Consider the following 23,555-nt stretch of genomic DNA (forward strand, 5'->3'; position numbering starts at 1 on the left):
CATGGTGCCTGGTATGCAGTAGGTGTTTCATAAGTGCCTATTGACTTCTCTGTATCCTCAGGGTTTAGCATGGTGCCCAACACACAGTAGAAGCTTAATAAGTGCTTAGTGATTCTTTTTATCTTACATGTTACTGCATGTAACTGGATGGACTTAAAGGGACTTGGAAAAAAGAGGAAGGGGACTGAAAAAATCACGTGAGGTGGAAGCCATTGACCCTGCTTCTAGACCCAGGTTTGCCATTGGCTGGAAAAGTTACCCGTGGGTCACTGGGTCTCATTTCTTCATCGGTGGGATGAGATCTGACTGGAGTTTCTGAAATTATGGTCTTTAAAGACCTTCCCAACTTTGCCATCTTCCATTCTAAGCCCCCTCCCTGCCCTGATGCCCCTGTTCTAAGACACTTTCCACCGAGCCGGGGCACCTTCCTCTGTTTACCCCAAGGGCCGTGAGGAGCCCAGCTCGGGAGGACTCCAAGGGAAAGGGGGAGTGCTCCTGGGCCACTCCCTGACGGCAGCCAGGCTTGCTGTGGTGATGCAGACCAGAAAACCCAACCAGCTGAAATCTGATGCTGTTCCTGAGCTGAGTGCCATGGGGGAAGTTGTTCCTTTTTAAAAGGGGTGGGGGGAAGGGAGTGCTCATTCTCTCTCTCTCTTTCTCTTTTCTTTCTCTCTATTTCTCTGTTTCTATTTCTCTCTCTCTCTCTTTCTCTTTCCTTTCTCTTTCTTACTCTGTTTCTATTTCTCTTTCTATTTCTTTTTCTCGTTTTCTTTCTCTCTTTCTCTTTCCTTTCTCTTTTTGTTTCTATTTCTCTCTTTCTTTTGCTTTCCTTTCTCTTTCTTACTGTTTCTATTTCTCTCTTTCTATTTCTCTTTCTCGTTTTCTTTCTCTGTTTCTATTTCTCTTTCTCTTTCTTTCTCTTTCTCTGTTTCTCTTTCTGTTTTTTTCTCTTTCTCTCTCCTTTTTCTCTTTTCTTTTTCTGTTTCTCTCTATTTTTTTCTTTCTCTCATTCTCTTCTCTGTCTTTCTGTCTCTCTGTCTCTATCTTTCTCCCCCTTTCTCTGTCTTGGATTTTAGCACCACTTAGTACCACAAGGAGATTTTCCTTCTCTAGTTCTTCTCTCCCGTAAGCCCATTTTACAGAGAGGCAAAAGAGTCTTGTCCCAAGATAATTATTATTATAGCTAATATTCATTTAGCCCCTACTATGTGCCAGGCACTCTGCTGAGTACTTTTCAACCGTTATCTCTTGTGAGTCTCACAACAACCGTGGGAGGAAGATGCTCCCATTTTACAGATGAAGAAACTGAGATACATAAGTGACTTATCTAGGGTCACACAACTAGCGAGTGTCTGGGGGCTGGATTTGAATCAGTTCTTCCTGACTCCAGGCCTGTTGATCTATCCTCAGCCTCAGGGAAATTTATTCAGCATGACTGGGTGCAACAGGAACTGGCTGATATTCCTTACCACCTCCAACTTTAATGTGTCTGGGTGAGATGTCGCCTCTCGGGTTATTTTTTAAATGGATTTCACTGCCTGGATCTTTCAGGACCTTGCTAGGGGAGGAGAAGTTGTCTATTTCTCTCCCTATGGAAAATCTCTTCCCACTCTAAGTGTTAAAGCCCCATCCTCAGAGTGCGATGAACTGGGTTGTAAGTGAGTCTCAAGGCCTCTTAGACTTTCCAGCTGAAGCTTTGGGGGAGTGGGAAGGGGAAGGAAAGGCCTCTGTTCCTTGTCAGCTCAGCTTCTTGCTGCCTATGAACTGGGAGCTGGAGCCCTTGGAATGGGGGATGTCAGGACTGGGAGAGGCCTTAGGACAGGGGATGTCAGGGCTGGAAAGGCCTTAGAACAGGGGGTGTCAGGGCTGGGAGGGGGCTTAGAACAGGGGATGTCAGGGCTGGGAGGGGGCTTAGAACAGAGGATGTCAGGGCTGAAAAGGCCTTAGAACAGGGGGTGTCAGGGCTGGGAGGGGGCTTAGAACAGGGGTTGTCAGGGCTGAAAAGGCCTTAGAACAGGGGGTGTCAGGGCTGGGAGGGGGCTTAGAACAGGGGATGTCAGGGCTGAAAAGGCCTTAGAACAGGGGGTGTCAGGGCTGGAAAGGCCTTAGAATGGGGTGTCAGGGCTGGGAGGGCCCTTAGATAGAACAGGGGGTATCAGGGCTGGGAGGGGGCTTAGAACAGGGGATGTCAGGGCTGAAAAGGCCTTAGAACAGGGGGTGTCAGGGCTGAAAAGGCCTTAGAACAGGGGGTGTCAGGGCTGGGAGGGAGCTTAGAACAGGGGATGTCAGGGCTGAAAAGGCCTTAGAACAGGGGGTGTCAGGGCTGGAAAGGCCTTAGAATGGGGTGTCAGGGCTGGGAGGGCCCTTAGATAGAACAGGGGGTATCAGGGCTGGGAGGGGGCTTAGAACAGGGGATGTCAGGGCTGAAAAGGCCTTAGAACAGGGGGTGTCAGGGCTGGAAAGGCCTTAGAACAGGGGGTGTCAGGGCTGGGAGGGAGCTTAGAACAGGGGATGTCAGGGCTGAAAAGGCCTTAGAACAGGGGGTGTCAGGGCTGGAAAGGCCTTAGAATGGGGTGTCAGGGCTGGGAGGGCCCTTAGATAGAACAGGGGGTATCAGGGCTGGGAGGCACCCCAAAGCTCAGTATCTCCTCTAGTTTCTTAGCCCTTTTTGGGTGACGTGGCCCCCGGGCAGCAGGCCGCCTGTGTCTGTGAGCCCTTCTCAGAATCACGTTTGTGAACCTTTGCAAAGGCCGTCATCATCTCTATTGCAACAGATGTTTAACCCAGAGTCCAAGGTTAAGGACCGCCAGCCCCGGCGATGCTCCTCTGATACCGGAGGGCATTTCCTCCCTGGAAAGGGCGAGGCTGAGACCTGCCTTTGAAGGAGCCTGGCCCGGGATCTCCTCGCTCCAGCTCCCCTGAAGCTCCTCGGAGCCACTGCCTGTGGACACGTGCACGTGGGGGCCCTGATGGAGCCTTGTTGCTTCCAAAAGCCCCCAATCAACGTCTGCTCTTTTCCTGCTCGGGCAGTGACGGTCCCGGGTGTAAGCAGAATGTGGGATTGCCTGCCGGTCTCAGCACTGAGGGCCCGGCTGTGTCATGGCGGGCAGGCGGGGGTCTCCAGGTGGGCTTTGCAGGGGACGAGGGGGATACGGGGAAGGGGCAGGGGAGGCCTTCCACGAGAGCCAGTCAGGTCCCAGCAGGAAATCCACTTTCTGGGGTTTTGGTGTTGCCTTTTTCTGCCCTGTCAGGCCAGTATTTTTGCCAAGAAAATGGGGTCATGAGTCGCACGCAACTGAGTGGCTGGTGGAGTCAGGCACGGGGCCGGGTTTGAAATTTCAGAGTCTCTGGGTTCGACCCCCTCCCTGGTCAGTGCTGCCTGAGTGACCTCCGGCCACTTCTCTGGGCCTCAGTTTCCTCCCTTGTAAAAGGCGGGCATTGAGCCTCTCTCTCTGCCCCCAGACCAATAGGAGAGATTGCAGATTTAGGCTTGATAAGGGAAAAAACCAAATTTTTAAAATGAGCACAGTGTCTAGCATGGTAATTGCTTAATAAATGACTGTTGATTGATCCATAGCCTCTGCCGGTCTGTGAGCTCCAGAGAGGTTTAGTAATTTTTCTAAAGTCACACAGCAAGTTATAAGAGCCGGGACTAGAACTCAGACTTGTTGGTTTTAACAGGCGGTCCCATGATGCCTTGCTGCTCGAGTCGGTCAATAAGCACTTTCTGGTGTGTTATTAAACCACTTGGCTCCTTTTTCTTCCCCAACACCACATATACAAGCCTTCTTTCTTCCATCCACGGGCCAGAGCGGGGCCCATAGATTTTTGATATTAGCCTCTTGCTTTAACAGCCGGAGATGGGCCCATTTCTAGGGCCTTTGACACCTAACAAAACCAGCGGCTCTGGCCCAGAATAAAATGAGTTCAAAGAGAAAATGGCCAGTTTTGACGGCTCCTTGAAGCACTTGAGCAACACCGGAGGTTTCCCAGGTGGGATGTCTCCGTGTCCTTCTAGAGATGCCCAGGGGAACCGAGGAGACTTTCTTAATTAGGAGGTAGAGCCAAAGGGGGAAACAGTGCATGGAGGGTGCAACGGAAATGGGGAAGGGGGTGGGGAAAAGGCTTAGAGTGGTTCCAGGCCCAGGGAAAGGAGAGCGCTGGGCTCACGAGCCCAAGACGGACATGGGTCATCTATTCCTTCCATCACGGGGGGTTGACGTTAGCCAAGATTTCCGGGCTGTTTTGTTTCCCCTTCAGATGGCTCTCCTCCATTTTTCTGGCTCTCAACCTTCCCTAAGCCAAGAATTCTTTTGTTTTTCCCATTGGAAAATTTAGGATTTTATTTGTAATAACCTAAAAAAAGGCCTTGTGGTGGAACTAGAACTCGTCCAGAAGCTGGGGAAGACAGGAGTAGTGGGCCCTAGGGGACGGGCTTCTGGACTAGGAGTCAGGAGACCGATTTTGTCCTCCCAGACTTCAGTCACTGGAGCCTAAAATTGTGGATCTAAAATTTGCGGGATCCGGTTTTCCAGCTCATTTGACAGATGAGCAAACAGATCAGGGCGAGCCGTCGTTCTTAAATTGATCTCAAGTATTGATTGGATGGCCGGATTGGACGTCCGGGTGGCAGTGGGGAAGGGAGAGAATTTTTTTCTTCCACTGGAAGGGTCAGTTTGGGAGTTTCTAGGCAGCAGAAAGGAGCCAGAGGAGCTGGGTTGGACTCTTGATGCCTTCTGTGTGTCCCGGCCTCAGTTTCCTTATCTGTAAAGTAAATCCATTCACGGCGAAGGGAATGAGCCGGGTTGGATCCCGTGTCTCAGCAGCAGTGCCCAGGAATGCCGTGATGGAGCGGCCCCTTGGGAGCAGGGGGAGGGAGGCAGCCACAGTACCACCGGCCCCACTCCGGTTGCCTAGCAACGGCGGGTCAGGACTGTTTGATATTCAGATTTGTTGGTATCTCTGCGTCCCGCGGGATTTCGCTGCTCTTCACTTACATGCGATGTCTGAAATTAAGAGCCTTGGCCGGCGTCTTTGGCTCCCCACGGGCAGAAATGTGACAAATGCCAGCTCAGATAAGACGTCGGCGATCACGTGAGATTAACGCGTGGGTTCGATGAAAATGTGAGTCGCAAACTTCCCGCTCTTTGCCACAGAGGCCACGAATGGCCTTTCAGTGGCTCCGGCTTGGAAACTCTCCTCTGTCCTGTAGGGTCTTCTGAGGGGCGAGTCAGTAAATAAATCTTGACTCATTAGCAGCATCCGCTCGGGTTTTGTGGTGGGTCGGGAGCCCCTCTGCCCTCTTTCTTAGCCCTCCGTCGAATAACCACCTCCTCCAGGAAGCCTACTTGAGTTTTCCTGATGGATGAGACTTTCTCCCTAGACTCCCTTGGAGGATTATGGAGGGAATGAAATATTCCTCTCTTGCTGGATCTGAAAGCACTCTATCTTTCTGATGGGAGGAGAAGGGAGTTCTCTCTAGCAGGGCTGGGGTTCTGCTCTGTCTACCACAGAGGTCTCTTGCATTGGAGATAAGATCTGAGCTGCCGGAGGCAAAAAGGGGATCCAGTGTTGACCAACTGGCTGAGGTCAAGTGTACCTACCATAAAGAGCTGATGGGTTAGAGAAGCCCCGGGCTGCTGGAGCCAAAAAGGGGATCCGGTGTTGACCAACTGGCTGAGGTCAAGTAAACCTACCACAGAGGTGTGATGGGTTAGAGAAGGACTGGGCTGCCGGAGGCAAAAAGGGGATCGGGTGTTGACCAACTGGCTGAGGTCAAGTGTACCTACCATAAAGAGCTCATGGGTAGAGAACTCGGGGCTCTTGGAGGTAGTAAAAAGGGGATCCGGTGTTGAGAAACAGACCGAGGGCAAGTGTACCTACCACAAAGGGCTGCTGACTTGGAGAAGCCCTAGGCTGACAAAGGTGAAAAAGAGGATCCTTCGTTGACCAACCGGCTGAGGGCAAGTGTACCTACCATAAAGAGTTGATTGGTTGGAGAAGCCCTGGGCTGACAATGGTGAAAAAGGGATCCATTGTTGACCTGCAGACTGAGGGCAAGTGTACCTACCACAAAGGTCTGATGGGTTAGAGAAGCCCTGGGCTGCCGAAGGTAAAAAGAGGATCCGACGTTCCAGCCATCTCTCAAGACAGTAGAGTGAAACCTAGAATTTGATAGAAGGAAATGACTCTGTATTAAGGGAATCCTCCCTCTAACATCGGGCTTCCCTTGACCCAAGACCTCCAAGAGGAAGGATCCCTTCACCCCAAAAGCAGCACGTTTCGCTTTTGGACCCATTTAGTTTTTAGAAATTCTTCCCGACATCAGGCTTAATGAGTACCGCCCACCCATTCCTCCATGGCCTCCTGGGGCCAGGCTGAACAAAGCGAACCCTCCAGGCCCACGAAGGCTCTCGCGTATCTCGCCCAGAGCCTTCCCCTCCTTGGTCGCCAGCTCACGGACACTCTGTCCCTTTCCAGTGCCCTCCTGAGCTGGGGCCAGGACCTTTTAAAGACTTAAAGAGAGCAGGGGACTGAGTCCTCGCTTCTGGGCTTTCTCCCCTCTCTTGAGGCAGCCCGGGAGCAGTTTGATTTTCCGGTTCCATTGATTTCTCTTTCCCCTATTCCAGTTCACCACCAATCCTCTCCCCTTCCCAGGCCACTGACCCGCCCCATTTTGTCCCGTCCGCTCGGGGTGCAGGCTATGGCTTCCTGTCTGCGCCATGACTGACCTGCACCCCTACCTTTGACCCCAGCTCGCCTGCCTCCACCCGCTGCTCGAGTGAACCAGAACCCCCTCCCCCGGACAGAAGTACCCGACGGCGGTTACGTGGGCTCTTAGATCCTTGGCTGGCAGCAGGAAGAGGCCCCGTGAGTCTGTTTTCTGCTGTCATCCTGATCGCCACTGAGGCGAAATGAAATTACAATGGAGTGTGGGGACTTTTTTTTAAGCGCAGAAAGAAAGGCTGACCCAAGGGCTGAAAGCTTGCCTACAGAAACATTCTGTATCCAAGGAAAGTGACCTTGTTGCATTGATAAATGGAGCTGAAATAACAACAACTTGCGTTCATGTGGGACGTAGGGCTTTCAGAGCGTGGCCCAATCACAGCATCCGAGAGACCTCGGGGGCCGTTTCCTTCAGCCCACAGCTGAATCGGGGCCCGGGTCCTGCTTGAGGCCCCTCAAGAAAAGGATGAGGGCAGCGATGTCTGCAGTAATTAGACACCTACTGGGGCAGCTAGGGGGTGCAGTGGATAGAGCACCTGCCCTGAAGTCAGGAGGACCTGAGTTCAAATCTGGCCTCAGACATTAACACATCCTAGTTGTGTGACCCTGGGCAAGTCACTTCACCCCAATTGCCTCAGCAAAAACAAAACAAAACAAAACAAAAAACCCACCCACTATGTGCTGGATGAGCAGCTAGGTGACGTAGTAGATAGAACGCCAGGACTCAGGCACTTTAATAGCCGTCTGTCCCTGGCCAAGTCACTTCACCTTGTCTGCCTCAGTTAACTCTCTGGAAAATGAGCTGGAGAAGGAAATGGCAAAACCACTCCAGGATCTCTGCCAAGAAAATCCCAAATAGGGTCATGGAGAAGCGAATGTGACTGAAGTGGCTAAACAAGACCTTGGCTCTCTCAGACTCAGTCTCCTTATCTGTAAAAATGAGCAGGTTGTACTAATTGATCTCTAATGTCCCGCCTCTAGACCGATGATTTTGTATGACCGTGGCCAACTGACTGAATGTCCCTAATTCTCAATTTCCTCTCCTGTACAGGGAGGGAATTGGATGAAGTTGCCTCTTAGGTTCCTCCCAGCTTGAGCTCTGTGGTCCCCTGAAGCTTTCCGAGGCTCGGGCGCCCTCCTAGTACACAGGGTGGCCGGGCCGGGTGACCTCTAAAGAATCTTCTGACTCAGGATCTCAGCCTGTGTACCTGAGCCTCAGTTTCCCCATCCGTGCTTTAGGGGGTGACCTGGGTCCCTTCCGGCCGTGTGACCTGCTTGGGAGCAGGTGCTGTACCTGCAGTTCTAGCCTGCGGCCTCATCAGCTAATTAAGGCGGCCGTGATCAGTACTTTGTCAACAAGCTAAAAATAGTTAGAGGGAGAATTAAAAATGCTGCCTCGGTGGCTTTCCCGGCCTCGGTAACAGCCACTCAAGTGGAGGCGGCGGCCCTTCTCCCGACGCCCCTGCCCAGCTTTATTGGTGACCTTCATTTCCGTCAGTGCCGCTGAGGGACAGAGCCTGAGGCACCTCTTAGTGACCGGCCCACGACGGGGAAATGCTGAGCTGTGGCCGGTCGTCGAGGGGGCCGCCGGAGCCCCGCTCTAAGTCCGCAGCTGCTTTGCTTCTGAGCTCTGGCAAGTTAAGTCTTGTCACCTTGTCTTTAAGATAAGAAAGTTGAAGTGGATGATTTCTAAGCCCCCTCCCAGCTCTGACATCCCTTGTTCTAAGCCCCCTCCCAGCTCTGACATCCCTTGTTCTAAGCTCCCTCCCAGCCTGACATCCCCTGTTCTAAGCCTAAACTTACCATCCTCTGTTCTAAGGCCCTCCCAGCTCTGATACTATTCTCATTACCTCTTCTAACTGACATTCTGTATTCCAGGTTCATCCAGCTCTTAGTTTTCATGAATCTATGACAAATAAGCTCTTAGAACTTGAAGTGAGAAGTTGCGAAGGAGAGTAGGTCAGGGCTTGCCCCTTCCCCTTGGTGAGGATGGTCCCAGGCCATGGGCCTCCCGGCAGCCTCTGGGATTTGGGTGAAATCCTGCCTTGTGCCCGTGGTTCCCTTCTCCTTCCTGGGGGCCTTGCTCTGTGCTCCCGAGCGGGGAGGCCTCTGTTCTGTCCTCAGGCACTACCAGGGCTGCCAAGGGCAATCTGGGAGGCTGCCGGCCAACCTTTGAACCACGTGGGATCGCCCAGGAACAGACACTTAGTACCCTGCCTTCTCTGGGCCTTCATGGCTGATCCCGGCCGGCGACGGCCTCTCCCCAGTGACCCGTTGCTTCCCTGCCTCTCTGAAGTTCTCACTAGTTGGGTGAGCATCTCCCTGTGTCCCCTCCCTCCGGCTTCTTCTCCGGGCCCTCCCTCTGCAGAGCTCCTGGCTGTCTCTGCCTCCAAGGAGCTGGGTGCGAGGGGGGGCTCCCAGAGCCGGCAAACCGCCACGAGGCTTCTTTCCTTTCAGCAGCCCACCACTCTGTTCCATATCGGGATCCGCACGCCATATGGCAGTGGGCTGGCGCAGGGAGAATTTTTTTCCTTGTGAAATAATAACAGAGTGGATAAGGAATCGAGAAGGAAAAATGGCCTTTCAGGGCTTGTATTTTTCAAATCCTGAATAGGAGTTTCTCCGGCTTCGTCTCCTATTTGGTCAGGTGACAATGGGAAGTCCGGTGGCTCACGGTCAGTGAGCTAGAACCCAAGGGAGGAGCTCGATAAAGGTTGCCCACGGCTGCGTGGCAGGGAGTTGGAGGGGAGAGATCTGCAGTGGGATAAAGTGTGGACGGGATGGTGTCCCCTCTAATTCTGTAGTGCTGTGAGTGTGTCATCCTAAAGTCGTTCCCATCCAGCCCTGACACTCCCTGTTGTAAGGCCCCTCCCAGCTCTGACATCCTCTGTTCTAAGCCCCCTCCCAGCCCTGACATCCCCTGTTCTAAGCCCCCTCCCAGCCCTGACATCCCCTGTTCTAAGCCTCCTCCCAGCCCTGACACCCCCTGTTGTAAGTTGCCTCCCAACCCTGACATTCCCTGTTCTAAGGCCCCTCCATGCTGACATCCCATGTTCTAGAATGAACACAAGAACACTCCAGCTGAGGCAGTGATCCTTTGACTTTTTCCTAAAAGATTCTTAGAAGGTTAAAGAAAGACAAGAGCTCGGCTACAATCCTGTGGCTCTGGAGTACCCAGGTGTCCATCCCAGGTCTCGTTCAGTAACTTTAAGGTCATTGGGTCAATGTCCACTAGAAATAGGGGCTCCTAAATAGAACATAAGGATCCCTGCAGGCTCATAGTGACTTAGAAAACCACATCTTAACTTCTCATGGCCCATGGAAGCTCCAGGGGCAGAGCTGTTCCTTCAGTGTTGCTTATTTATGGTCTCTTTCTTTCCTTAAAAATTCAGTTTAACCTTTTTTTTTTTTTCAATTCCATCCTTTTGCCTCTCTCTCACCCATTGAAAAAGCAAGAAAAATAAAATTTATTGCAAATATGTAGAGTAATGCAAAACAAATCTCTGTATTAGTCATGTTCTAAAACGAGAGAGAGAAGGAAGGAAAGAAAAAGAGAAGGAAGAAAAGAAAGAAAGAAAAGGAAGGAAAGAAAGAAGGAAGGAAAGAAAGGGAAGGAAGGAAAGAAAAGAAAGTATCATTCCACAAGTTGCTAACATGCTTCATCATGAATCCTTTGGAATGGGCCATTGTGTTGATGAGTCTTTCATAGCTGATTATCTTCCAATATGACTGTTATTAAATAAATTGTTCTGGTTCTGCTCCCTTTACTTGGTTCATATAAATTGTCCCAAGTTTTTCTGAAAGCATCCTGCTTGTTATTTCTCATAGCACATACGATAGAGTTCCATCGCAATCATGTACCACGACTTGTTCGGCCATTCTCCCTATTGATGGGCGTCCCCTTCATTTCCAATTCTTTCCCATCACAAAAAGAGCTGCTAAAATTTTTTGATATATTTAGATTCTTTTCCTTCCCCCCCACCCCCCATGTCTTTGGGACACAGACTTAGTCCCGATACTTCTGGACAATTGCTCATCTAATAAATGAAGGGGTCAGGCTCAGGGAGCTCCGAGATCCTCTTCCAGTTTGAACATCCCCTCCTGTCTCTCTTCTTCCTTTCCCCCTACTCCATCTCACTTCTCCCCTTCCCCCACCCCGTCTCTCTTCTCCCCTTCCCCCACCCCGTCTCTCTTCTCCCCTTCCCCCACCCCATCTCTCTTCTCCCCTTCCCCTACCCCACCTCTCTTCTCCCCTTCCCCCCCAACCTTTGGTATCTGGTTTCATTTGCCAGCTGGCTCTGTAGGGAAGAAGTAAGCCTCTCCTTTTCAGGAAGCCAGGCCTTATCACTGATGAGTCACATAATTAGTTCCCCTAAATTCCCTTAGCTCCCAGAGTGATGATTGATGAGAGGAGTTGAGCTGTACCAGGAACGGGAGGTTTGCTCAGGCCTCAGGGTTAGAAAGCGGTTTTTGGCCCTTGGAGTCGGGGACCTGAGTTCATCGATGGCGTTTCCATAGGGGTTTAGGATTTGCAAAATGATTTCTAAATAACATCTCATTTGATTCGTAAAACTCTGAGAGTTAGGAACTGTTATTATCCTCATTTTTCCAGATAGGGAAACTGAGGCTTGCCCAGAGTTACATAGACAGTGAGCGTCTGGGGCAGAAGTGGAGTTTGACTTTCCAAGTTCAGCATCTTGTCTCCTGTATTTCTTAGTAACTTTAGGCCCAGAGGAACGAAGCTGATTCAGTTCCAAACTCGGCGGAGACCATCAAGCCCAGCCTGAGGCTGGCAGAGAGGAGAGCTGTTTCAAACGAATCTCTAACTGACTAACCCTCTAACACTAAAACGTGGGCATTCATTCATTCATTTATTTTGTTGGGGCGATTGCCCAGGGTCGTTCCAGGCCGGGGGAGGGAGACTAAGGGCAGCGGTGGGAGATACACGTGGAGAGAATCCAGCCCGTGGTGTTGCTCTGAGGAGTGTGGGAGGGAGTTATTACCAGGGAGGCTGTTGGGGCCAGGTCGGGCTGGGCAGAGGAGCTTATGTATCTGATCCTTGAGGCTATGGGAGGAAGAGAGGAAGAGAGCAGGTCAGAGCCATTTAATGAAAATGACTGGGGCCGCTGTGTGGAGAGGGCATTGGAGCGATGAGTGAGGTGGGGACCAGTCAGGAGGCCTCCATCCATTGTGGCCGACGGAGCTCAGGTGGGATCAGAGGGGATCAGCTGGAGGGAAGCTGGGAAAGTAGAAACGTGGAGGAGTGAAGACATGTGAGTAGCTTATAAAATGGTTTTTTTGTTTTCCTAATGACTGAAATGCTCATTTAACAAAGAGTCAACGATATAGGCCTGGGAGCAAGCTGGTTGAGGTCATCGTGGTCATCCCAGTTTTTACTGATAGGGAAACTGAGGCAAAGATTTCCCTAAGTTATTCAGTTGGGCCTGAAAACCTGCTGGGTTCTCTCCCAGATCCTTCTTGCCACCTCCGGGTTCTGTACAATACAGTAGTAGTAGTTGTAGTACTAGAGAAGTAGTAGAATAGTAGTTATAGAGTAGCACTAGTAGTAGTAGTTGTAGAGTAATAAAGTAATAATCACCCAGGGCCAGTCTGGCTTTTTTAAAATACAGAGGCTGGACAGTGACCTCCGAGGTCCTTCCCAGCTCCCAGTCTGCTGCCTTGTGATCTTAGATGGTCCCTCAGGTCTCCCCGGCTCTGACGGGCAAGCTTCACACAGGAGGTGGGCCTGGCCTTGAAGAAATGGTAGCACTTGGACGGGTGCAGGGAAGGGGGAGGCTATCGGGAAGACTTCAGGTCTCAGGGTGTGGGGGGTATATCTTGACTCTGTACCGGGAGCCCAAGTTCTGTGATTCTGTCCTTTGTCCACGGGCCTCAGTTTCCCCAATTGTGAAAAAGGGGGTTGAATGATCTCCCTAACTCCCCTTCTCCCTTTAGATTTGACAAACCTGGGATCATAGGATCCTATGGTCTTTTGGGGTGAGATCTGTCTCGTACCCCCCACTGCCCATTGGCCCCGTTGGGGCTAACCAGGCTCACGGACACTCCGTGGCTGTTGATTGGTTGGACTTTACTTTTGAAGTCTCTCCCTTGACCGTGGGCGAGGAGGACAGAGCCGTGGCCCCCGGTGCTGTGGATGTGTGGGGGACAGCAGAGGGGGAGGAGAGGCAAGTGGCCAGAGCCCGACCCTTCCAAGTGGGCCACTCCCCGAGGGGCTTTTATTAGGACCTGCTGATTTGGGTATTCTTAGTATGTGACTGGGGCCAGGGCGGAAATCTGACTCCCCCGAAGTGGGGATTTGGCCTTCTAAAAATAAAGGTGGGAGGGGGCGGGCACTTAGGGCAGAGACGGCCTAAATTGGGCCCCTAGATCAGATTCTCACTTCTGCTGGGCTGGTGTGTCATTTTTCCAAATTGAAATCAATGACACACGTAATGACTAAAGCCGGACACTCTCTGGGTCACTGCGCGGCCCACATTTGTGCTTTTCTGCAGCAGCTCCCTTAGCTAGAAAAGGAGTGGCTTGGAATAACTTGATCCCGAAGGGTCTTTCCCATGCCTACCTTCCACGTGACAAGCTTCCTCTGACATTCCCTGTTCTAAGGCCCCTCCCAGCCCTGACATCCCCTTCTAAGGCCCCTCCCAGCCTGGACATCCCCTGTTCTAAGGTTCCTTCCCAAACCTGACATTCCCTGTTCTAAGGCCCCTCCCAGCTCTGACATCCCCTATTCTAAGGTTTCTTCCCAGCTCTGACATCCCCTGTTCTAAGGTTCCTTCCCAGCCCTGACATCCCTGTTCTAAGGCCCTTCCCAGCCCTGACTTCCCCTGTTTTAAGCTCTCCCAGTTCTGAGATTTCATTTTAGTTTTAAAATTCATTGAATCTTTGGCAAATATTCTGGCAAGACCTTGCCTGAACTGGGTCTGACCCAGAAGGCAGAGAGAGCTGGAGAGATGTGGGCAGATAGTTCTATAGACAACAGAGCCAGAGTGTTCTACTTGTGCTGATTCTTACTCACCTTGGGCCCAGTAGAACTTGGGGCGTTTGTGTCACCTCCCTTTTGGGCCCACATCAGCTCTCTTGCTAAACACCAAGAGGGGCCTGGGGATTTTGGGGCATGTTGGGCTTCTACAGGAGTTTGCTGCAGCTGAAAGCAGTGCTTCCGTGAGCGTCTTTGGGAGGTTAGAAGGATGTCATTGGGCAAGAAACACCGTGTTTGGTTTTGTTCTTAATTACGTGACGCTTCTGGGGTGTGAGGGGCAGCTCGGAGACACAAAGGTCGAGCCCCCTCCAAATCCCTTCCCACCCTCTTTTTGGTATCTTGGTTGTGACTTGGAGGTAATTTTTAGATCTTCTAAAGCTCTAGGTTGGTGCTTATGGATCAGAGAAGGGAACATTGGAGCCTAAGGTTTTAGAATCCCATGAGCCTCTGGGGCATAGGATACCAGATCTAGGTATAGGAATCTTAAATTGTAGCATAATCGGGCCAGAGAGGGCTGTTAGAGCAGGGGATGGCAGAGTTGGGAGGGGCCTTAGAACAGGGGATGGCTGAGAGAACTCAGCCCTCCAGAGGCTTGGCGCTCGGACCCTTGGGCTGGCGCTCCCTGAGAAGGCTGTCGACCGCCTGCCCGTCCCAACACTCCCCCCGGGGACTACATTTGGCAGCACATTTACCAGCCAGGAACGAGAAGTCGACCCATTTTGCTTTTAGCAAAGCTTTCTCCTTCCCAGAGAGCTCCCTTCAGGAAGACAACATGCAGCCCAGCCCCACCTCTCATGAAAAGCTGTGAATGTTTATTTCTGTCATTTGGGGTAATGAATCCCCAGAGGAGCCAACATGTCTGCACTCGATCCATCCCCTTTAAGCTGAGTGTTCTTCTCAAAGGATGACTCAGGCCCATGGGGAATAGGGGCCCGGCAGGGTGGCAACTCAATATGCCCTTAATGTATTTGACTGACGTTCCCCTGGACGATTTCCACAAGTTGTGGCTAAACTCTGGGTAATGCTCAGTGGAAGTATGTCCAGAGTGGGCCACCTGGAGGGTCAAAGCTGGTGGAGTGGCAGGAGGCCTTCGGTTGGCATCTGGAGGTCTGAAATACTGGGCAATGCCCAGTGGAAGTACGTCCAGAGGATCAATGCTTGGTGGAGTGGCAGGAGGCCTTCGGTTGGCATCTGGGGGTCTGAAATACTGGGCAATGCCCAGTGGAAGTACGTCCAGAGGGTCAACGCTTGGTGGAGTGGCAGGAGGCCTTCGGTTGGCATCTGGGGGTCTGAAATACTGGGCAATGCCCAGTGGAAGTACGTCCAGAGTGGGCCATGTGGCGGGTAGAAGGCTTGGCGGAGTGGCAGGAGGCTTTCATTAGCCTCTGGGGGCTCTGCTGTTCTCTCCCCATGCGACCTCATCTGGAATATGCAGGGTTTGGGTTAAACGGAGCGTCAGCTGTGCTGTAAGAAACTTTCCACAGCTGAGGGTCTTAGAGAACCCATTTCACTGTGTTATGATAAGAATATTTATGGTGAATTCAGCAAACGTTTGGGAAGTTCCTGCTCTGCGCCAGGCCCTTCAGATCCAGACAAGAATCAAGAGAGCCACCCTCAGGGAGCTTACCTTTCCTTTGGGGCTGGGGGAATACAGCCTATCAGCAGAGACGTCAGTACAAGCACATTCAAGATCTCTAAGAGGCATCTAGAGCTGGAGTCTTGGTCCTCTGGAGCAGTTGGGTTAGGAGAGGGGATGGGCAGTGGGGGGACACCCATGGGGCCCAGGGCCCTGGGCCTTGAATCAGGCTGACTCATCTTCAGGAGTTCAAATCCAGCCTCAGATACTTCCTAGCTGTGTGACCCCAAGCAAGTCACTGAACCTTGTGTGCCTCAGTTTACTCATCTGTAAAATGAGCTGGTGAAGGAAATGGCAAACTATCCCAACATCTTTGCCAGGAAAACCCCGAATGGGGTCCCAGAGAGTCAGACCTGATTGAAAGATGGCCAATGTTGAACCAACATTGTAGGAGGTTCATTGAAGGAAGCAAAGGAAAAGATCTTTCTGGATAAATAGCTCTGTTTTGCTGCCCCGACACCAGGAGAGAGGAAGTTGGCTTAACCATGGAGGGAGGGTATATTCTCTGGTCTCGGGGTGGGAGACCTCTCCAGGAGCTCGCCAGGGGCCTTGAAGGCCCTTTCTCCATCACAGCCCTGTGAGATAGTGGGGGACCGCCCCTCCCTAGCTGCTTGGGAGGCAGCAGCTGAGCTACTTGAGTAGGGAAAGGGAAGCTGGGGATTCGAAGCCAGAGCCCTGAGCTGCATCCTGGCTCCATCACTTATTACCAGTGTGAACTTGGTCCCTTGATCTCTGGGCCTGAGCCTTTATAAAATGATCTCAATAGTCCTCTCCAACTCAGTTCTGTGAGCCTGTGAAAATGGGGAAACTGAGGCTCAGGAGTGTTTGATGACTAATCTGGAGTCACAGGGTAGTAAGTACCAGACACAAGGATTCTGGATCCAAGTTCAGTTCTCTAATCAGCATTCTCTGCTTTCTCTTCCTTTCTCTTCCTCTCCCTGCCTTTCCCTGTCCCTCATTATTCATCTCTCCTCCTTTCTCTTTCCCCTCTTCCTTCCTTCCAATCCTTTTCTTTCTCTTCCCCTCTCCTCATTTCATCTTTTCGCTCCCCTTCTCTCTTCCTCCTCTATATAAATAAGGAAATGGATGTTCAGGCATCATGTGACTTGCCTAATGCCATGCAGTTACTTTGGGTCAGAACCAGGATGTTCTTCATTTATAGTGGCCCTGCTCACCGGGTTCTCCCATTCTTGAGTTATTGGTAACATTCTGCCAAGAGCTCTCTACTACTTTGTGTCCGGGTCCCTGAGTCTGTTACAATTCAAGTCCATAAACATTTACGAGGGATCAACATTGGGGGCAGAATGATAACAATGAAACATTCCGTGTCTTCGAGGAGTGTACATTCTATCAAAGCACAATACATTGTGTAAATAAGTAGAGTAAGTAAGTATCAATGAAATAAGTAATGTCAAGAAGGAGACAGAGGAGTCTGGGAAGGTCTCACCTCAACTGGGGATGGAGGAGGAGGTGAGGAGGGAGGGCTGCCCAGGTGAGGGGCCCAGCATGGGCAAAACCGGGTAGGGACGAGATGAATTCTGTGCAGGTAGAACTAGCTGTTGGCTTGGATTGGAATGGAGACCTCAGAGGGGAACCATGTGAAGTGAGAAGAGAATGTTAATTTTCCAAGGATGACAAAGTTTCTAGAACAGAGACTTCTGGGTACTAGCAGGCATGCCCTCTGCATTGCAAGCAATTTTATTGGCTCATCGGGCTGGTGAATTAGGTATGGACAGTAGGGATGGGGGCTGACCCAAATGAGGAGATCCAGGTAAAAGCGAGCTTGTCCGACTCCCCGGGGAGCTGAGGTCACCGTGTTCCCTGCATCAGCTGGACCGATGTTGACCTCATTGGTGATGTAAACACATGGGTGGACGGCAGTTTCTCCAAATAGAAATGGATTCAGCAAAGGGGCAGAACGGGGCCTGTTTCCTGGAAGGGCTGAACTGTATCCAGGCCTCTTTATTTTAAAATTTTTGAGAGGAGGAAGAACTGCAGGGGGAGAATGAATGAATGAGTGAAATCGTATTTATTAACTGCTTTCTGTGTGCCAGATATCAGACTAAGCATTGGGGATATAAATGCCAAAAGCAAAGACGGTCTCTGACCTCAAAATATTATTTGTCAGGCTTCTGTTTGTCATCCAGATTGAGAAAGGCACTCTGGGGGAAGAGCTGTAGGAGACATGCCCTGCCTTTTCAAAGAGCTTGTTAAAATAACTAGCTGGAAAGATAACATGAATTGGTGCGGGATGTGAGACTTTGAGGAGAAGTGAGGGACTCGAGTACTCTGTGACCTCATTGCTTTGAGAGTTCTCTTCAGTGATATGGGTCACAGTCCATTCATCTAGTCAGACATCTATATATGCATTCATCTATATATCCAGTTATCCACCCATGCAACTATACATGCATCCTTCTATTTATCCATGTAACTATACATGCATCTGTCTACACATGCATCCTTCTATTTATCCATGTAACTATATATGTATCCGTCTATCTATCCATGCAACTATACATTCATTTGTCTATCCACCCATGCAACTATACATGCACCTGTCCATGCATCCATTCATCCATACCTCTATACATGTATCCTGCATCTCTATTTGTATTCACCATGCATCCATTCCCGCCCCTCCTCTGATTTTCTTCCATGTCCTCCCCAAAATCCCCCACGTGGGCCATCCATCATGTTGGAGACCATCCTGTCTTCCGACTCGTGAGTGCCGCATCTAAAGAACAGGACTAAAGTTCAGAAGGAGAGATCGCTGTTGGTTGGGCTTCCTATAGAATGTTTGGTTATGTTACAGTTCAGAACAAAATTTTGATTTAGAAAATGCTATGACTCGAAGTAAATGTTGTCTAGTCATAAAGTAAGAAGGCTAACTGAGCTGGAAAGGACCGTGTAGTTCAATCCCCTCATTTTACAGACAAGGAAACTGAGTCCCATAGAGGTGACAGTCTACACAGGCAGTAAATAGCAAAGCTGATTTTGAAGGCCCGGAATCATAGGATTGTTGCTTTGGAGAAGAAGAAACCTCAGAACCCATTTGGTCTAATCTTATTTTTTATCATTGAGAAAACTGAGGTCCAGAGCCGAGTTTGGCTGGAGAAATACTTCATGTGATAATGATGATGACTTATGTTTATATCATCTCTTAAAAGCATCTCGATATGTTGTCTATCTGAGCCTCACAACATCCCATAAATAAAGCCTATGTTACCATCACCCCCATTTTACAGGGACCGGAGACTGGAATAACTCACCCAGGAGTCTTCTTGACTCCGAGCACAGCACTCCGTCTGCAGTCTCACTACCTGTCTAGGAGGAGGAGATATGGGGAGATAAAACTAGAAAGAGACATTGAAGCCAGCTGGAGAGGGCCTTCAGGGTCTCCTTATAAGGAAGGAGCTGGAACTTTCTCCTCTAAGCAGGTGTGGGAACCACTAAAAGAGTTTGAAATAAAAGAAAAACAATGCTCAGTAGCCAAAGCAGGGAGTGCTTTCAGCTTGCCATTCGTTTGTTGTATGACTCCTCAGTCTGTCATTTTCTTCCTTGGGACTCATTTTCCTTGTCCGCAAAAAAGAACACTGACCTACTCCAGTTCCTCCGTGACTCTTGGTGATACATTTTTGAAATAGTATTTTATTTTTCCAAATATCTGCAAAGATAATTTTCAACGTTCAACGTTCATTTTATTTTATTTTTGGTCTAATTCTTTTTTATTATAGCTTTTTATTTACAAGTTCTATGCGTGGGTAATTTTTTAGCATTGACTCTTGCAAAACTTTTTGTTCCAACTTTTCCCCTCCTTCCCCCCACCCCCTCCCCTAGATGGCAGGTAGCCCCATACATGTTAAATATGTTAAAGTATAAGTTAAATATAAAATAAGTCTACATGTCCAAACAGTTATTTTGCTGTACAAAAAGAATCGGACTTTAGCCCGTGAAGGAAATCAACATTCATTTTAAAAACAATAGCTTTTTACTTTTGAAATATATACAGATAGTTTTCAATGTTCACCCTTGTGATCAAGATTCATTTTGGTAAGACTTTGTGTTCCAGATTTTTCTCCCTCCCTTTCCTCCCTCCTCCCCAGGACAGCAAGCCATCTTAGAAAAGTTAAATATGTTCAGTCTTTTTAAACATTTCCATATTTATTAGGTCATGCAAGAAAAATCAGACCAAGAAGGAAAGAAGGGGAAAAAAAAAAAACATGTGAAAGGGGGAAAAAAGTTTTTTAAACCTATATTCAAATTCATCCTTGAATTTTTATTGGTTATGTGACCCTAGGCAGGTCACAGTCTCTCTTCTGCAAAATGGGGGTGGAGTGGGGCTGGGCTTGCTGGCTCTAAGATCTCTTCAGTTCGAAATCTATGAGGTTAGGAGTCCTCATCTGTGAAGATGCAGTGACTGTGAAGTTCACTTTGGCTCATGAGACAAGGGGCCCACGCTACCTCTTACACTGCTTGATGTTGCGTTTTTCCATTGGTGCCCTGGACTTTTCCTCTCTTCCGAAAGAGAACAACTGGGATTATTCTCCTCAACTTCGGCCTTGAATTTGATGAGCTGAAGGGCCAGGGGTTCTTGGGTAGCTTGGCCAGGGCCACGTAGTGCAAGATGCCCAGGGTCTGGGGTCACTTCTCACTTTGACGGCAGTTGTTCCCCTTTGTCATTGCAGGATCAGCTCAAACAGTGTTTTGCGAGGCAGCCCCCGGAGGCCAAGGACACAGACACGTTGGTGCAGGAGAGCGATAGCCAATACGGGACCTGGAATGACCCGCGGCAGAGCGGGGAGAGGTAAGATGGCGGAACGTTAGCTCTCGGGACGGGCAGGAGTCCGTCTGGGTCCGCGTCAGGGGTCAAACTCCAACCTCTCCAAATTCATCCTTGGGAACTTGCTAGTTTTGTGACTGTGGGCAAATCATTTCACGTTCTCTGCCTCGTTTTCCTTACCCGTAAAATAGGATTGTAACAGCTTTAACTTCCCAGGTTTGTTGTGAGCATCAAATGCCATAATGTTTGTAAAACTTAGCCCAGCACCTTGCCCGGAGTAGACCCTTGATATGTTCTCTTTTCTTCCCAAATCCAATTCTTTCCTGTTCATTTTCAGCTTCTAGTCTCTATCTCTCAAGCCTTCAGTTTAATTCAGCACAAACTTTAGGGGAAAGTGAGGCAGGTGCCCTTGCCCAGCCCTCCCTCACTTCAGTCGAATTCACTTACATGTCTTGGGTCTCACCTCCCCGATATCATGGCCCTCTTTGAGAACATAGGATGGACAATAACAAATGATAACAAAGTCCCTACTGAGTGCTGAATATTGTAACAGTTTCTGGAAATACGGAACAAAGCTGAACCCGTCACTCCCCACAGGGAGCTTTCGTTCTGTTGTAGGATACAACGTGTAAGCGTCTTAAGTTTATACAAATTGATTATTCCACCAAAAGCATTAACTGCCTACTGTGTGCAACAAAACCCCTGAGGAGTTGACTTTCTAACAGAAAAGACTAGGTTACACAAAGAGAGGTGTGTGAACTAATGGGGATGCCATGTGCGGAGTTCAAATTCTGCCATTTACTAACCGTATGGTCCTAAGCAAGTCATTTTACCAGTTTACCTTGGTTTCTATATCTGTAAAACAAACCGGAGAAGGAAATGGCAAACTACTCCACGATCTCTTCCAAGAAAATCCCAAATGGGGTTAGTTAGAGTCGGACTTGACTGAAAAATGCTTGAACAATAACAAAGTGAACTAATCAGCAAGCACTTATTAAGCACCTACTATGTGCCGGGCTCTATGCTAAAGATGTAAGATTCTCCTTGGTTGGATGGTCTCCAGTTAAACAGATTCCCTGGTCTTTATACACTAAACTGGCCAACTGGCCCGGAAATAACCATGCATTGCACCCACAACTTCCAGCTCCCTCCTAGAGACTGGATTTTTTTCCTCCTATAAAGATAGACTGGAATGAGATCTGAGGAGTGATCCCCTCTAGCGAGCTGTCGGGATTGCCAGTCACCCTTAACACCATCACCGAGTGCTGCTGTCGTGGGGCGTCCCCATGGGAAATGTTTCTTTAAATAGCCAGCAGGAATGACCCCAGCCAGGGCCCCAGGCGTGCTCCCAACAGCAGGATGCTCACGGCCCACAGGGCCCAGGGCCTGCTGGGAAATCGGGCTGAGGCTTGACTGCTGGTTGGGCCTTGAGACATCAGTAAGTATTCCCCAAGGACTCATGAGACATGGCAACCCCCAGGGCTGGACTTGTGGACTCCAGGCTCGCCATGGACAGCAGCCACTATACTGGAAGTACTGTGCTAGAAGAGTCATCGAGAGAGAGAAAATGGGAATCAAAAATATAGGGTAGCCTGAAGGGAGCTAGACACAAACTTAGAACAGGGGATGTCAGGGCTGAGATGAGCCCTACAACAGGAGATGTCAGAGCTGGGAGGGGACTTAGAACAGGAGATGTCAGAGCTGGGAGGGGGCTTAAAACAGGGGGTGTCAGAGCTGGGAGGGAGCTTAGAACAGGGGATGTCAGGGCTGAGAAGAGCCTTAGAACAGGAGATGTCAGGGCTGGGAGGGAGCTTAGAACAGGGGGTGTCAATGCTATGAGAAACCACAGAGAATGTCACACGTAGGAGAGCTCTCATTTCCAGGGCGTATTTTCTTTCCGCCGTTTGGCTGCCCATCCCACTATTTATTTCATTATTTCATTACTTACGTCTTTTTCCCTTATTTTTTGCATCTTATCTTGATGGTTAGGATGTAAGCTTCCCCTTTTGAGCTCAGGGCACAGGACAATGTTTTTCACGGATCAGGTGCTCTGCATGGTCTCAGTTGACAAATAGAAATTAGGGCACAGAGATCTATCTAGTAATTTGTTGTTGTCGTTCAGTCATTTCAATCACCTCTGACTTTCTGTGACCCCATTTGGGGTTTCTGGGCAGAAATACTGGAGTGGTTTACCATTTCCTTCTTCAGCTCGTTTTGCAGATGAGGAAACTGAGGCAAACAGGGTAAAGTGAGTTGCCCAGGGTCACGTAGCTAGTTAGTGTCTGAGGGAGGATTAGAACTTGGGAAAATGAGTCTTCCTAAGTCTAGGCCCCCTGCTCTGTGCACCGCCTAACTGCCCACCACTAATAATAAGCACGCAACATGATAGGATACCTGGGGCCCTGTTGGCTGGTCCCTGTTGATCCATTTCTTGCCAAAATTAATTTGATTGATCATGGATTGGTGACTGCCAAGGGAGCTTAGAACAGAGGATGTTGGAGCTGGGAGGGGGCTTAGAACACAGGATGTCAGGGCTGAGAAGAGCCTTAGAACAGGGGATGTCGGAGCTGAGAAGAGACTCAGAACAGGAGATGTTGGAGCTGGGAGGGGGCTTAGAACACAGGATGTCGGAGCTGAGAAGAGACTCAGAACAGGGGATGTCGGAGCTGGGAGGGGACTTTGAACAGAGAATGTCTGTTCTAAGCTGACCGCTTCTCCTGTAGCTCCCATGGGGAGAGCACTTGAGTTGGTAACTCATTATGGCCCCTTCCCTCTCAGTAAATGAAAAGTAGAAAAAAAGCCCAGGGTTCTCTGGCACTGGAACGAGGGTAGGTGAAATTCTGTTGAGGCCCAGAGGAGAGTGTTGAAGGTCTCTCGTTACACACGTGGCCTCAAGCCAAGATTTCTTGGAAGAAATCGGATTTTAAAGCCTCGGTCTGTTTCCAGCCCAGCCCACACGCTTCATTCACCAAACCGGCGCTTCCTTTGGCCCCTTGGCGCCTCCGGGCACGATGGGTAGGACGCTACAGCAGAGTCCCTGGGCACCGAGCTGGTCCGCGGGTGAGCTTGTCCGCGCTCTGTGGAGATTTCCCGGTTAGGTTTTGTGTAGAACTGTGATCCTCCATGGAGGCCCCCAACCTGGGCCCGCAGCCACGAGATCCTGCCTGTTACTGGGCGGGCAAGTCTGGACCTCTCCGGAGACTTCTCGCTTTCTCTCCAAAATAGGCGGGATGAGGAGGGCTCTTCCTAGCGCTGTGCTAAGGGCTGGGGTACGGAGAAAGGCAGAGGGAAGTCCCTAACGGGGGGAGGGAGGGGGGGCGACCATGCGCCCCCAGCTCCATACAAACAAGGCGTAGATGGGAGAAATGGCGAGTCTCCGGGGGAAGGCGCTGGGACACGGCTCCTTGTAGAAG

General features: G+C 50.0%; 1 protein-coding gene across 1 annotated transcript in view; it reads left to right on the top strand.

Moving 5' to 3' along the window:
* Positions 1–23,555, top strand: part of KIAA1671 (KIAA1671 ortholog) — a 210,837-nt gene that overhangs the window by 171,333 nt on the left and 15,949 nt on the right. The window contains 1 exon segment of the mRNA XM_051973010.1: positions 20,048–20,166. Within this exon segment, the coding sequence (XP_051828970.1) occupies positions 20,048–20,166 (119 nt within the window).

The sequence above is a fragment of the Antechinus flavipes genome, chromosome 1 (genome assembly GCF_016432865.1).
Source record: "Antechinus flavipes isolate AdamAnt ecotype Samford, QLD, Australia chromosome 1, AdamAnt_v2, whole genome shotgun sequence".
In the NCBI taxonomy this organism is placed as follows: Eukaryota; Metazoa; Chordata; class Mammalia; order Dasyuromorphia; family Dasyuridae; genus Antechinus; species Antechinus flavipes.